The sequence below is a fragment of the Notamacropus eugenii genome, chromosome 3 (assembly GCF_028372415.1).
Source record: "Notamacropus eugenii isolate mMacEug1 chromosome 3, mMacEug1.pri_v2, whole genome shotgun sequence".
Taxonomy (NCBI): Eukaryota; Metazoa; Chordata; class Mammalia; order Diprotodontia; family Macropodidae; genus Notamacropus; species Notamacropus eugenii.
Window position 1 is genome coordinate 298,584,209 of NC_092874.1, and position 16,173 is coordinate 298,600,381.

The 16,173-nt window shown below is 46.1% G+C and overlaps 1 protein-coding gene across 2 annotated transcripts in view; it reads left to right on the forward strand.

The window, feature by feature from the left end:
* SYNGR1 (synaptogyrin 1) overlaps positions 1 to 4,687 on the forward strand; it is a 28,861-nt gene extending 24,174 nt beyond the window's left edge. The window contains exon 4 of one of the 2 annotated variants that reach the window (XM_072656188.1): positions 1,655 to 2,396. In XM_072656188.1, coding sequence (XP_072512289.1) covers positions 1,655 to 1,753 — 99 coding nt within the window. In that variant the 3' untranslated portion in view covers positions 1,754 to 2,396. Of the gene's footprint in view, positions 1 to 1,654; positions 2,397 to 4,365 lie in introns of those variants that run through there. The other variant, XM_072656187.1, reaches the window with a different exon arrangement.
* Positions 4,688 to 16,173: the final 11,486 nt, after the last annotated feature.

The following is a 16,173-nucleotide window of genomic DNA, read 5'->3' on the forward strand; positions in this document are numbered from 1 at the left end:
AAACCCAACAAGCATGCAATTGGAACACTGTTCATGGATTCAGTCCTATACATGAGTTAGTAGATGGTGTCATGAGTTGTTGTGACTGAAATAATACATCAGCTGAGGGCCCATCTGCCATTAAGTGGGTTGGTCTTTGGTTGGCAGACTGCCATCACTAGCCCTGACCACAAAACCTTTCCAGCTTGGTGAGACCCACCACTTTGGTCCCTGCTGGCCTTTGAGAGCCAAAGGTCCCCTCTGCACAAGAAATTAATAAGAGTAATATTAATTTGTATTTCCAAAGGGCTTTACTAAGTGCTCTCCTCCATGTGAGGGAGGCAATGAAAAGATTACTCTTTCCATTTTACAGAGGAGAAAACTGAGACTAACTGAGACTTATTGAGACTTACAGATGAGGAAACAGAGAAACTGAGAGATGAAAGCATTTGCCCAAGATCACCCAGTGAGCAGAGCTGAGATTCACCTCCAGTCTTGGCATCAGTCTTCTGATGCCAAGTCAAGTGAATGTTCCCTGCCAGGCCGCACCTGTCACCAATCCACCAGCATTTGGCCAGAACATATCCCTGCATTAATTGTAGGGGTTTGGGGCCATAAAGTAACTAAACATATGAAGGACAAACAGAAAGCCTAAAATTGTGGCCAGCCTTCTAAAGCCAATTGTCTAGTGATCACCAGCCCCTTATTGTCCTTACTGGCACATGACATAGTAAGGTTCTGGGAATGTCTTGCTCTGGATGGATGGGGTGATAGGAATGAACAAGCTGGTCACTGTTACCATAAGGCAGAGAGAGACAGAGACAGAGAGAGAGAAAAAAGTGGGGGATGGGGAGAGAGAAGTACAGATATAAGAAGAATGCCAGAGAGAGTCTTTGGACAGGGATCAAATGACCTGTTTCAAAAGGAGAGCTTGGTATCCTTAGTGGTCATTCACAGACCAAGGTCATTAAGCCTTTGACTTTGCCCACTAGCTTGAGAAACAATAGGACATTGCTGTTGGTTTCTAGATTTTCCTGGTTCAAAGACAACTATATTCACTGTCCAAGGTCTTTGGTGCTGGGGCTGCACCACAGCCTAATAGAGAAGATGAAACATACAAAAAAGTCAGCAAAAAAAAGTGTTCCTTGTGCCCTAGGCAGCCGCCTGCCTTGTCTGCTCCTGACCCTGGCCCCTCCTGTCACTTCTCATTCATCTCCATTGAAGCCAAAGGTTCCCCTTTTCCAAGAAGCCTTTGATTAGCAGTGACCAAAAGCACAAGTTACCATAACCTCATTGGGAATTTGGGGGCCTGGGTAGGAAGAAGAGAGCTCCCAAAGCCCCTGGTCAGGATCTAGGGGCAGAAGACCTGAGTCCCCCTCCTGGTTTGGATGCCTGCTTCCCATAAGACTCGAGGCAAGCCCCTTCCTTTCCCTGGGCCAAGGACGTTCTATCCTTCAGCTAAACAGGCAGGCATTGTGGGATGGTGGAAAGAATTCCACGTTTGAAGGCAGAGGACCTGTTATTGAATCCTGAAACTACCATTTATTCCCTGAGGGACCCTGGCCTCTGTTGGAGCTTCCATTTCACCATCTATAAAAATGGGGCCTTGAACTAGAGGCTCTTTTGGGTCCCTTTCAACTCTGCCCACCCACTCAACCTTGCTCTCTCCTTACAGAGCATGCTTGCGTTCCTGGCCTCCCGGAGACTCAAGGATATCACATTTCAGGAGGAGTACAGCATGCTCTTCCCCACACCTCTTCCACCTCAGCCATAATTCCCCTCCTCACAGCTGCCTGACCTCCCCAGGCCCCAGGACAGACACTGTGGCTCTTGTTACACAGACCTCTGTGTCCCTGGCTTGGGATTGGAGGGAAGAGGGGGTTGGCATGTGCAGGGGAGGGGCAGGAGCAGAAGTCATAACAAAGATGGGTCAGAGAAAAGTTGACTTGCTCCTTTCACCCCTAAGTCTGACTTACAGGGTGTCCATACCTGCATATTGGTGGGGTCAAGGGTCTAGCATCCCCCCTTGCTAATTAAGGGATTCTCTTTGCTCAACTCACCAAGGAATGATAATACTCTGGAGAGTGAATTCACAATGACTAAATTCCCAGAAGGACCAGAGGTCCAATCTGTTCATTTTTTGTAGATCAACTGAAGGGTCAAGCAGGTTAAAATATGTGTGACAGCTGGTCAACACATTCCCTTCCCAATAGGAAAATCTACTTGGGAGAGCAATTCAGATCAGAGAGCCATTTGGTGAGGTTGGAGAGAGTCAGAGCAAGGGAGGTGCTATGCATGGGTTTTTCTCAGCCCCAGCAGCCTGAGGCCCTGGGAGTCATCTGTTCATGCCTGGCAGCCAGTCCCGTGTGGGTGAGCCAGAGACCACTTTAACCTGGATAAACATTTGATATATTCTCCTTCTTTAGATCTTCTTCTTTATCTAAACTCCCCCCACCCCCACCCTCCTGGCCACATTCACTCCTCACGTACCCGAATCTCCACGATTCCTCTTACATCGATGGGTGTTACACTGAGATAAGTGTCCCTCCCCCTCCAGGATCTAAGGGAAGTGCCTTTCTCCTCTGGTTCAGTTGTCTGGGGGAACGTTTTCCCTCAAATGACAGCAGCAGCTGTCCCACACTCAGGGCCTCCTCCATAGTGGGGGCTTTTTATCACTAATTGATTTACCTTCCCTGCCCACACAAACTGCCCTGTGTGAAGGGTGGGGGCAGGTGGAGAGGCAGGATGTGATCTCTTTGGGCCTTTAGGAAACTCACATCTGGGAGGGGGCTAAGACACAGAAAGAGAGAGAATGCTGACACATCCAGTGCCCTTTGGATGGAGGAAGGGGATCTAAAGGAAGATGAGCCACAGCCAGCTCAGCCAGCTCTGAGCCTCCTCATAGGTCATCCTGAAGAAATTCCTTCTGCAACATCACAGACAAGTGGTCACTCTGACCTTCCTTGGGAATCTTGGGTACCAGAGAGCTCACCATCTTCCCGAGGCAGACCATTCTTTGGGCCAGCTCTAAGGCTTAGGCAGATCTCTCTCTACATGCTCTATCCTCTGCTGGGTCCTTTCCATTGCATAGATTTCTAGATACTCTTCTCATGTCCCCTTTGGGTTTTCTCTTCTCTAGGCTAAACAATCTTGGTCCCTTCAGGTGATCTTGATGGGAACTGTCCTGTTGACTGGTGACACAGTCTCTGCCTTTCTGAGGCATGGTGATGACTGCCCTTCTCCCATTCATGCCCCACCCCCAGTCATAGCCACTGCTCCATATCCTCCTCTTCTTTCATGTTTTTGTGAGCTTTGAGAATCCCTGCAGCATCTCTCCTTCCTGTCATGAGGCAGACTCTGACTGAACTTCCTAGCTGGGAGGGAGGTCACTCATACCTGTGCCTACAAAACCCCGGCAGCATCTATTTGAGTCTTCCTGGGATCATCACAATTGGGTTGGGCAACCATCTCCTTTTGCTTTTTGTTTTATTTTTTAACCATCTCTGGCATCAGACAGCTTACCCCATGGGTACAGAAACCATTGTGAGCCTGACTGTCCAGTCAGCTACATTGATGTGAGGCTTTCCTGAGCAGTCCTCAAATCCACTTATTTCCCCAGGACTTGCCACATTTCCCAGGGCTATCAGGGATGGTACCCTCAGTGCCTGGAACCCTTTGCCATGACAAAGCCTGTTAGGCATTTTCTTTAAGGCTTGTCTAATTTCTTTCCAACTCCCTGACTTGTAGGGTCAAGGCTCAATGGGACGATGCCTCTTAGCAGCTGCAGCAGCAAAGCTATGACTTCTCATCAATAAACTAGTCCGAGGGGGATAATTCCCATCAATCTGCACAAATTCGTATTGTCTCAGGAAGAGCATCTCCTGACCTTGGTCCCTCTGCCCTCAGGCAGCATGAAAGGGGAGCCAAGGGAAGAGCCACCATGCTGAAGCTGCCGCTTCTCAATCTTCTCTCAGGATGAGATGAACAGAAACAACAGGACACATTTGTAGAGCGTGGTCAGGTTTAACAGAACAATTGCTTCACGATAATCCTGCTGAGAAAGTAACATAAATAATAGCATCCTCATTTTACAGATGTGGAGATCGGTCAAGAGAGATTACACGTCTTCCTTGACCTAACACTTCTGGCATCTTACAGCACTGCCCTTGACCAGAAAGCTGGCTCATTCCCAGAGGGCAGGCTTCCTTATCTGCCATTTCTGCTCCCTATTAGGTTCTAACTGGTTACGTTTTGGGCACTAACTCTGCAGAGTAGCATGGTGCATGTACTAACCCTTAACACTGACTAACCTGGCTTTTGTCTGTGTGTCTTCTCCCCTCCCTGATGTTCCCTCTCCTGCCTTTGGCCATCCACCCCCCTCCCAAGGTGGGCCAGGCAGTGCTGGCCTTCCAGAGGTACCGGATCGGCGCCGACTCAGCCCTCTTCTCCCAGGACTACACGGACCCAAGCCAGGATTCGAGCATGCCTTATGCCCCCTATGCCAGTGAGCCGGAGGCTGGGCCAGACATTGGTGGCTCCTACCAGCAGCCTGCCAACGCCTTTGATGCTGAGACACAGGGCTACCAGACACAGGGATACTAAGCCAGTGATGGGCCCCTCCCCAAATCTCTTCTGGCTCCCACACCCACTTCCCCTTGGCCTCTCCATTTAGTGGCCAGAGGCAAAGAAAGACACCCCCATTGCCTCCTACTCCTAAACCCTCAGCCCCAGCTGTTAACACACTCACGCACACGCAAACTCCACACTTACTCCTTTCTCCCAATCCTTGCCCTCATTTACTCTAGCTGAATGGAGTATATTTCCATCACACTGAGGTATGTGTATTCTGCCCTTCTCAAATTTTACTAGAAATGTCTCTCAATTCCACCTGAGTCCTAGGGGTTGAGAAAGCAACAGAATATGGGGGTGGGGGGTGCTGACCATCTAGGAAGAGAATGGGCAGTGTCCACTCTAGGGGAGAATGGGTATGGGTATGTGAGCAAGTGTGTGTGTGTGTGTGTGTGTGTGTGTGTGTGTGTGTGTGTGTGTGGTTGAGGAAGTTAAGAAAGTGTAGATATGATGAGTGGAAGAGAAGAGTTTCCAGTTTGTGCAGGAGTGGCATGGAGGGGTCCCACTGGCAGAAAGGTCAGGTGTGTTGGGGCAGGGCACTTTAATGCAGAGAGCACCGGATTCGAGAGTGAGAAGACCTAGGTCTTTGGTTCAAGAGCTTCCCCACCTGTAGAATGAAGGCATTGGCTATTCTGCCTGCCCTCTTAGGACCTTCTGGCTCAGATGTTGGCTGAGGTCTGACTCCCAACCCCATCACAGCCTTTTCCTTCAGACCCTGGGCTCCTTTTCCAGGGTCCTGGTGCTGCGGGGCCCTTTCAGTATTATCGCCCTTTGGAGGGTCCCACTTGGCTCGGATGGGAAGGATTAACAGGTTTTTCTGTGCCTGGGATAGAACAGGTGCATGCTTGGTGCCAGGGTTCATCCCAGCTCTAGGGAGTCTCTGCTCATCTGCATGTCCTCTCAGCCCCAGTGCTTTCCACATCAAAGCCAAGGCACTTGTCACCCTCCCTGGCTCACTAACTCAAGGGTACAGAGACATCATGCTTCCTGCCCAACTATGCCAACACAGAAACTCGCCTCCCTCCCATCAGAGTTCAGCTAAGTTGTTCCCATGCTGCTCAAGTGCCCCTCAAAGAACTTCCTTCCCCTTTTTGTCCTGAGCTCATCTCCCCTGCAGATTCCTGGCTCCTTCAGTCTATGTTGAACTGCAATGACCCAGTTGTGGAGCCCAGCATTCCATGGGAACAGCAGGCACTACCTGGACATCTCCCTCCCCACCCTCACCCTGGGAAAACCGGAGCAATCTCCTTCATTCCATGCTTCCACCAATCCCCAACCTCATCCATCCCCCTCCAAAAAAATCCAGCTCAACAACTGATTTTTTTAGAGGCCTAGGATTGGAAAGGCCCTTCTAAAGAGAAGTCTATCCCACTGCCTTATTTAAGCCAACCCACACACATGTTTTGTGCAAATAAGGCTGGCTTTTATATGCCTAGACTATACACAGCCTGGGTGTGTTGAGCATTTGGATCCTGAACCAATCAATCATTTACCAAATGTTTCTAAACATCTTTCCTGGGTTCAGCCTCACACTAGATACTGAATGTGAGATCCAAACACTGAGGAAGCCTGGGTCTTTGTCCTCACAGAGTTCCTAGTCCCATAGCAGGCAGGGTGGAGGAGGAGTGGCGAAGGCTTGTCTGTACATAGAACATGTTTGCTGTTGATTTCATTGGTAAAGAGACTGTGAGGAAGACTTCCCTCCCTCTGTCTTGGGGGAAGGAGAAAACGTAGACATGTACTAGCTCTGAAGCTTAGTCAAAGGGTACTCCTGGGCCCTGAGAGACTAAATATTCACCCTGGGTCACAAAGAGAACTTGAACCTAGGGCTTCTGGACTCTGAGGCTGACTCCCTACTCTCACTGCAGAGCATGAAGCCTTTGGCTGGAGTAAAAGGAATGAAGGATGGAAGGGGAGAAAAGCTTGGAAAGGCAAGTTGAGGCCTGATAGTCTTGAAGGTCAGCTGCATGCTGTCCCTCACCTGCTGTCTATAAGCAAGGAGCTTATAGACTTGCCTGTCCTGTCCCAGCATCCCAGAGTGCCTGGACTTTGCAGAAGTGTCCGGTGCCTGCCTCATCCTCCCCCAATCCTTGGAGGTTGGAGTAGCCTTAGGTGTAGAGAATGGAGTGATGAAGGCTGTTAACTGGCAGGATTGGAACCTAGCTTCTCTGACTCAAAATCCAGTGCTGCTTACACTACGTTCGCATCGCTCCTCATCACAGGTGAGGTACCCAAGACCCAGAGAAGTCAGCACAATATACCCAATGTCACACAGCAAATGACAAAGTAGAGAAGAGGGAGGAGGGAAGCCTGGGCTGGCTGGTTCTTTCCAGACCATACTGGTCCCACTATCCACAGACAGACCCTTGTCTCAGGGAAGCAACAAGGTTCACTGGAGGATTGACTTCCTCTAGCAACCAGGCCACTCGGGAAGGACACTATATATGGTGGGGAAGCCCTTCCAAGAAGAGCCTAGCTGTAGCCTCCCCCCACCTTCCATCCCTCCCCAAGGCTGGAGAGGTCATGGAATAGGCTAGAAAGGAAGGTGACCAGGGGGGAAAGGGGCAGCAAACCCTGCCCTATTTGGATCAGGTGAAGAAACTGGGGAGAAAAGAAAACTTAGGACAGAATGAAGCTTTTCTTTAAGTGTTTGAAAGGTCATTATGGGGAAGAGGCAGTAGTAAAAAGAGCTGGGGATTTGGAGTCAGAAGACTGGTTCAGAGTGGCTGGCTGTGTGACCTTGAAGATGCCCCTTTCCCCACTTCAGCCTTCACTTACTCACCCATACAATGACAAAACTGGACTGGATAGCCTCCAAATTGATGATCTGATGATGGGGAAGGGACCTTTAAGGTCTCTCTCATGTTGACATTTGTGGATTTACAACCTAACTAGCAGCAATAAGTGGAAATTACAGGGAAATACATTTGTGCTCCATAGAAGAGCCAGAGCTGTTTAAAAGTACAACGGTCTGTTTCAGGAAGGTAGTGAGCCCTCTGTCACTAAGAGCCTTCCAACACAGTATAAAGGCTTTGATAGACGTAGGAAGGGGGCTAGATACCAGACTTTGCTCTGCTTCAACAGACAAGTCAGTTCCCTTCTCTAAGGTTCAGTTTCCTTATCTGCAAAATGAGGGTTTTGGTCTCTGTCTGCCTTACCTAATGGAATGTTGTAAAGTCCAAATGAGGTAATAGGTAGGAAAAACATTCAAAATGATGTTCATCTGTTAGAGAGTCAAGAGGGTACACCTACCCCAGCACCCCACACAAACCACCTGTCCCATGATCACCTCCAGTGAAGCCACTGGAATCTTGTACTTGAGGGCAGAATTCCTGGGCTTTCATCCTTCTGACTCTGCTTACTGTCTAGGAGACCCTGGACAAAGCCCTTAGGTTCTGGAGGTCTCAGCTGCCTCATCTATAAAATAGGAGTGCCACCTTACCTACCTACCTGAAGGTAAGGTGCTAGAGCAGATGACCTCTGGGCATCCTTCCTAGCTCTGAGGGAGGGTTTCTTCTTCAAGTTTGCCCTGGTGGGGGCTCATGGAAGGAGGGGCACAGTGGAAGAAGGGGATGCTTATGGGTGATCATTTTCTCTCCTTGCTGGATTCCAATTCCTCATCCTCCTAGGCACGCCCAACTCCAGCCTGGATCTCCCTATCGATCGTAACCAACCCTATGTGCATTGCCCTCACTTTTATAAGCAGTCAGCCCTGGCTGACTAACAGCTCCCCTCAGTCCTAACTGGACTTTTCCCTTGCTTAACTCCCAGGAGATCCCTGAGGGGCTCCAGACTTATAGGTTTCCTGGGGTGCCTTCAGCAGGTCCCAGCTCTGTTTGATAGGACTGTGATGTCTTTATAGCAAGCATCTGTTTTCGTCAACGTGAGCCCAAGGTTTTTACTTCCTAGCCCGCCCCCCATCTATTTCTCGACTTTCACATTCTTTCTAGGTCCTTGCTGCCCCCCTAGACCTCCCTCAGCTCACCAAGGGCCCCCAGTTCCTTCCCCTCCTTAGATCTTGCCTTTCGACCCTGCTCCTGGTCCTGGTTAAGTCTGGGTCCAAGACCCTTCATGGAGAACAGAGGGCAGCCTCAAGGGCCCTTAGGGCAATGCTCCCCACTTTGTTGTGGGAACATAGGCGCCTGTCCCTCTGCTTCCCGATGCTACTCCCTCTGCATCCTTGGGGTGTCTATAGTCCTAACTGGGTGTCCCTTATTTCCCTCTCCCCACTTCCTGCAGCATTACTGCCTGTGTATAGTATAAATATATATTTTATATATATGATGTATAATATACGGCTATACAAATATATATGTGTGTGTGTGAGTGAATGTGAGAGAGTGGTAAAGAATGGTCAGCTCCAGGTGGACCCCATAGTAGGGTGTTTATCTGGCTCTCCTCAGTGTATCCAGACCCCTCCTCTGCCCACCAGCCCTTGGCCACCCCATCTGGTTGCCTGAGGACCCTCAGAACCTATGTTGGCTCCGTCCTTTATATTTGTGCTGAACCAAGTGAAGGTGGTGACTACTGGTGATGTATCAATAAAGTGGTGTTCCAAACCCAATGGCTGGCCACTAGTCACTGTCTCAATTTTCCAGACATGAGGGGAGGGTGCTATGGGGGGGGAGCAGTGATGGATAGGGGATATCCATAACTTCTCTGTCCTTTTTCCCCAGTCCAAGACATATTTACCAGCAATGAAATTTGTATCTTGAAACCTAGCATCCAGCTAGACCACCCCTTGTTCCCCTATATGCCAGAGCTTCTACATCCTAGAAAAGAATGCTTGATTTGGAGTCAGTGAGATCTGGGTTCAGATTCTACCTGTATGCCAGTGGGCCTCTTTCATCTATAAAAGATTAGATGAGGTGAGCTCAAAGCACCCTTCCATCTTGGTTTGATTCTTTTCGATCTAAACGTTTCTTCAAGATCTTACTTCATTCATGTGTACTATGCCTATGTTCTATGTGTGGGAAGATACCTGGTTTAGATGAGTCTTCAAGCTTGCAGTAAATAGGGAGATGAGATACAAGCACTCAATAATAGTATAATATATGACATTGCTTTGGAAAGGCACAAAATAAAATGTTCTGGAAGGCCTGGGGGCATCCAGAAAGGCTTGCTGAAGAAGATAACGTTTGGGTTCTCTGGTGTTCTCCTATCCTCATGGGAATTATCTAGATGGCCTAGCTTGTAGACTCTCAAAGCCAACAAGGGACCTTTGCAATATCTCCTTGGGGGAAGGAGGGGTAGAGCCAGCTTGCGGCTCACAATATAGGGTACAGGAGGGGAGAAGAAAGCTTTGTTCAGGAACACAAGAGTTACAGAATTCAAAATTCCAAAGGAAGAATCTTGAACTCAGCATGTAACAGGTTTTTTTTGTAAATGGAAGAAAATAACTTTGTTGCTTTTGAAATTATGCAACTGGATTTGAGTGCAGAACAGAGTAATTTGTTCTCTTGTAAGAGTAACAGGGCCATCTATTGGCCTAGGGAGAGACCAGGGGCCTGGTCAGGGGCCTTCAGCTGGCCTCAGGAGCGTGGCCCAGGCTGTGGTGGGGAGAGGGCTCCTCTTACAAGAACTGGACTTGCTTTCTCTGAAATGCAGTCACTTCATGTCAAGAGACAGATCCTATACCAGGAGTGGGGAACCTGCGGCCTCAAGGCTGGCCTTCTAGATCCTCAAGTGTAGCCCTTTGACCGAATCCCAACTTGGCAGAACAAATCCTCTTCATAAAAGGATTTGTTCTGTAAAACTTGGACTCAGTCAAAAGGCCGCACCCAAAGACCTAGAAGGCCACATGTGATTTCAAGGCTGCAGGTTCCCCACCCCTGTCCTATACAAAGTTCCTTCTCAGTGCCTCCCCAGGGCCTGTGTCCAGAACTCCCTGGTAAGTGCTGATGATACAAATATGACTAAGACAGTCCTTGCTCTCCTAGAAAGAAAAAAGGAAACAAACATTTATTAAGTACCTAATATGTTCCAGGCCCATGGCATTTTACAGATACCTCATTCAATTAGCACAACAACCTTGAAACATATCATTATCCCCACCTTGCAGTTGAGGAAACCAAGGCAGATAGAGATAAAGTGACTTGCCCAAGGTCTCACAGCTAATAAAGTATTGGAGGACAGATCTGACACACATCTTCCTGACCCCAGGCCCAGCACTGGAGTCCACTGCACCTTCTTTAGCTGCCTAATTCCTACCCATCCTTTAAAGTCCACCTCAAGTGCCACTTCCTCCAGGAAGTGTTTCCTGGTCCCCCAAATAGCCCTTGATAAATGTCTTTTGGAGACAGCTAGGTGGTGCAGTGGATAAAGCACCTGCCCTGGAATCAGAAGGACCCGAGTTCAAATGTGACCTCAGACACTTGACCCTTACAAGCTATGTGGCCCTGGGCAAGTCACTTAACCCTGACTCCCTAAAAAAAAAAGTAAGTTCTTTCCCCTCTGACCTCATCCAATAGTTTGTTTTGGAACCCTCTGGACAGTTCGCATGCAACTTGTGTACTTATCTGCTTTTGTTTTCCCCTTCTTGACTCTAGATTCTAAGAGGGTAGGGGACTATGTCTTAGCTACACTTTGTCTCTTCCAGCACCCAGTACAGTACGTTCTTAAGTGTTTTTTGAATGAATGTTGACATATAAAGGTAAATATAATAAGAATTATAACAATGGAGAAATCCAGTCAAAATGGGAAATTTGAAAAATATATTAGGGGATTCCAAAAATGGAGGGAATGACAGTTTGTATACCCAGTCTCGGTTTCTTCCAACTGTCCTCATAAATGAGTTCACACATACACATATCCCTCCACCCCCACCCCATCAAGGTGGGCAGTGAGGTCTGGGGAGAGCAACTCTTTAGAAGGAAATATTGACTCTAACAGCCAGGTGGAGAAACAGATCTGGTGACAGACGGGGAAACCCTATGGAGTATTAGGCCCACCCCTGGGAAGGTGAGTGGCTTCACTGAAGCGTAATGGCAAAAGAGAAGGCACAGAAGAGGGGTTGGATTGGGTGGGGAAAGGATGGTGACTGATCTCTGTAAGCATAGGGTACATACCCAAACTGAGAGAACCGCTAAAGCTATCAAACAAAGACATCAAAGGGAGAAGGAGTAAGGATTTGGTATATTCCCCAGATCAGCAGATCTAAGGGCAAGGGTAGTCTCTGCATTCTGAGTTCCTGGGCCCAAACAGAGGCACCCCAGTTAGATTCTCCTCTTCAGCTCTTCAGCTCTGACATCCTATGAGTCCTATGCATCACCTCTTGGCAGGGACACACGGAGTCAATTCTTGGACTGGGGATGAGGAAGGGGTGCCAGCATAAACCTGGACACAAAGCCAGAAGAAAGGAGGATGAGGAGAAAAGATCAAGAAAAATAGTAATAGACAAAGCTGGAAAGGTAGCTTAAAACCAAATGATAGAGACTTTGAATAGCAAGTTAAAGGATTTACATTTTTATTCAGTAATCAGTGGGTAGCCACTGAAGATATTGGGAAGGAGGAGTGATCAGCTCATACATTAGGAAAATTATTTTAGTAGCTCTGTGGATGATGGATCAAACAGAAAGGAGAAAGGTGACAGGAAGATCAGTTAGCAGGCTACTAAAAGAGTCCAAAAGAGACGCAATAAAGGCTTGCATTAGAACATTAGGAGGGGGAATGGAGAGACAGGAGCAAACAAAAACAATATGGCAGACATAGACAAACAGGGCTTGGATGTTGCAATAGGAACAACACTTAATGTGGATGAGACCTATGGCTATAAGCCTAAAAGGGCTCTGCTAGTTTTTCCCTAAAAAAGCAATAAATCTATCTTTAAGACTTAGTCTTGGGGACCAAGGCTCAGTCTGCCAACCTAGGGCTTAAAAATCCAGCCTATGGTTAGTCAGTACCCCTCAGACTTGGTGGATTTCCTACTGTTGCACAAGTGAACTTATTATTCTGACCAGGAACAAACAGGACCCAACAGGAGCAATCTGGTATCTTTGCTGAGGATCCTTTCCATGCCATTAATTGGATTTTCTTATTAAATGTTGGAGAGTCTATGAGTATCTCACTCCAATTCTGAGCCTGAACCACTGGATTGGCCTGGGTCAGATCTGAGCCCAAACACATGTCCAGGCTGAGGAGTTTAAAATGACAAGGTTCACTCCTGGGGGCTAGGAAGATGGTAGTGCCAGCAACAGAGACAAGTCACATAGAGTCTCAGATGGAGAGGATGAGATACTGAATTCAGTTTGGGACACATGTGAGGTACAGGAAAGATATCCAAGTTGAAATATCCTGTGGAAGTGTGGGTTTAGGGCTCAGAAGAGAGGCTGGGTTGTAGGTAGAGATGTGAGAGTCTTAGGTTTTATAGTATGGTCAAATTTGTAGGGGCTTTTGGAATCATTGCCCCCAATTCTCTCATTCCACCTTGAAGAAGACTGAGACCTAGAGGGATTAAGTGACTTTCCCAGTCACCCAGCTAATAAATGGTAGTGATGTGTTTGGAGCCCAGCTCACATGCACAAAAGTTGAATGAGAAAGAAGACAGCTGAGGGCAGGGACAGGAAGGTGAGGATCCAGCAGATGCAGAGATTCATTTTTTAAGCTCCTATTATGTGCCAGACACTGTGCTGGATGCTGGGAATACCAAGAAAAAATCGGAAGTCAACTCCACACCTCCAGAAAGCTTCCATTCTACAGGGGATAGAATACAGAAGTGCAGCTTCAAGAGAAGACTGAACAGGGACTATGCAATCCTGTCTCTTATGGGACAATTATAATAACAATGCAAACTAGAATCTAGTGAGTAAACTGCAGTCCTATGGGACAGCTCTGAATAGGAAAGAAAGGCAGCAGGCCTCTGGAAGATGGTCTGGCTCTTTCCTTAATGGAGAGAATGTCCCAAACATGAGCAGACTCTGGACCATCACAGAAGCCCAGGGGCCTGTTCCTGGGCTATGCTGATTATATTGGATAATTGCTCCCAACCATCCAGGTGGTTTGGTCTATAGAGGCCAGATCTCATGGAGTTGGCATCAGTTCCATGTCCCCGAAGAGTGGGGGGACAGCTGCACTTTACGATAGGAGGACCCCTTCTGGCTCAAAGCTTCTCCCTCGCTAGTTCGACCGCACCACTCCCACCTTCCAGGTCTGGGGCCTCTCTTTGGGGTTATGCCTCAAAGCCATGATCTCCAGAAGATAAAAACACAATTTGCTTTATTCATACAAGAGAAAATGTAGATGTGATCTGGTAGCCGAAGGAGGGTCCCAGGTCTTTTCCATTGGGGGAAAGTATTCTATCAAATTAACTGAAAGGACACAGATCTTCGAAGTCATCTAGTCTAGCCCCAACTTTTTACAGATGAGAAAATTGAGGTCCAGAGAAGGGAAGGGACTTGCCCCATAATTACAAAACTAGGTAAATAGCAGATTTCATATTTGAACCTAGGCTCTCTGACTCCAGATTAGTGTTTACAAATTCCTAAGATATTAACCTTTGAAATGCAGGAATGAGAAATTAGACTTCCCAAGAATTCTAGGGAACTTCCCAAACCATGTTATTTTATATTTTTTGTAACTGTTTGCTTGTTTTTAAATAATAATGAATGAGTATAATGATAAACAATGAATCATTTTCTGTAACAGTTATACTAAAAGTTTTGGAGCTTTTCTGTAAAAAAAAGATAAAAATAAATGCATGACATTATTATGAACTAATATGTTATGACAAGATTATAGACATTTGATAACAGAAAATATTTTAAAAGAGACACCATGCAAAATAAATGCCAAATAAATTTTAAAATGAAATGATACCACAAATATTTAATATTCAAAAGTTATCCTTCTTAAAGGTGAAGTTTTAAAACATACACAGCATTCAGCATCCTATCTGGTAGCCTTGATCTTTGTTTTATGACAAATATTCCGCAGAAAAAAAGATAAAAAATTCTTTCATTTGGTGTTGTCATTGGTCAAATTTTTAAATGTGCATCCAAAAGCAGCTATAAGTTGGGTATTTTAGGATACGTGCTGCTTTATCCATAAAGTTCATTTCCTTTAATAATGAGGATATTTTGTCTGCTTGGCTCAATTCTGGTTTTGCCATTGAAGTTGATTGATCTTTTTTTTGCTTGATTTTAGATTCTTTTTTGATTTCATATTGGAGTATCCTACACCACTCATCTCTTCTCTTTTGCATTTCTTCCTTTAAAAAGTCTTTGCATTAATGAATTTGCCAATCAAGATATTTCATTCTTAGAATAGCTGAACAAGTTGTGATATACGAATGTAATGGAATACTACTGTTCTATAAGAAATGATGAGCAGATGAATTTCAAAAAATCCTGGAAAGATTTTCATGAACTGATGCTGAGTGAAGTAAGAAGAACCAGAACACTATACTCAGTAACAGCCACATTGTGCAACGGGGGCAGCTAGGTGGTCCAGTGGATAGAGCCCCAGTGGAGGAGTCAGGAGGACCTGAGTTCAAATCTCACCTCAGACACTTGACACTCCCTAGTTGTGTGACCTTGGGCAAGTCACTTAACCCCAACTGCCTCATCCTGGGTCATCTCCAGTCATCCTGAAGAATATCTGGTCACTGGATTCAGATGGCTCTGGAGGAGAAGTGAGACTGGTAACATGTCATCATTTCTCTGATGGCATGGTCTTCTTCAGCAACGAAGGACGAACACACACATTGTGCAATGGCCAACTATGATAGACTTAGCTCTTCTCGGTAATACAATGATCTAAGACAATTCCACATGTGCTATCCATATCCAGAGAAGAAACTGATGGAGTCCGAATACGGATCAAAGCACACTATTTTAACTTCTGTTTCTTCTTTTTCTTCTTATTCTTCTTTCACATGACTAATGTGGAATTTTGTACAAGTATAACCTATATCAGATTGCTTGCTGCCTTGGGGGGAGAGGAGGGAAGAGAGGAAGCGAGAAAAAATTAGCTCAAAATCTTACAAAAATCAATGGTGAAGACAATATGTAATTGGAAAAAAATAAAATACCATTATATGCAAAAAAAAAAAAATATTTCATTCTTGTTTGCCAAAGTTAAAAAGTGGTCCTTTTATACCTGTTATAAACGACTAACATGGTTTAAGTATTAAATGAAGGATACTAAATCTTCATTCCTACATTTAATCAGTTCATTTCTAATTAATTTTAAAACAGTACTGCTCAAAGCAGAAGTGTTTTTCCAAACTACTAAAAAAGAAACCCCAAAATACCTTCCCTTGTTAGATTTGCATCATGATTTCTTAATGCTTCAACTTCCACTTGAAAGGTATTTAAGCAATTTAATGTATCTATCACCAATTCCTCTTTCCATAAGTCACAGAGTTTCAGCTGTTTTATCAGACTTAGGATCTTTCACAATCTTCCCCTCATTCTCTCTAATGTGTCCCAGCACATTTTATAGTCCAAAGTGGCTTGTGGTTCCATTTTTTGTCTTGATTATTTCCCATAGCCAAAGAGCATTTCTTGCCAGAGAATATTTAAACAGCTTGACCATTTTTCTCCTCCTAACATTTGCCAGAGCTAAGAA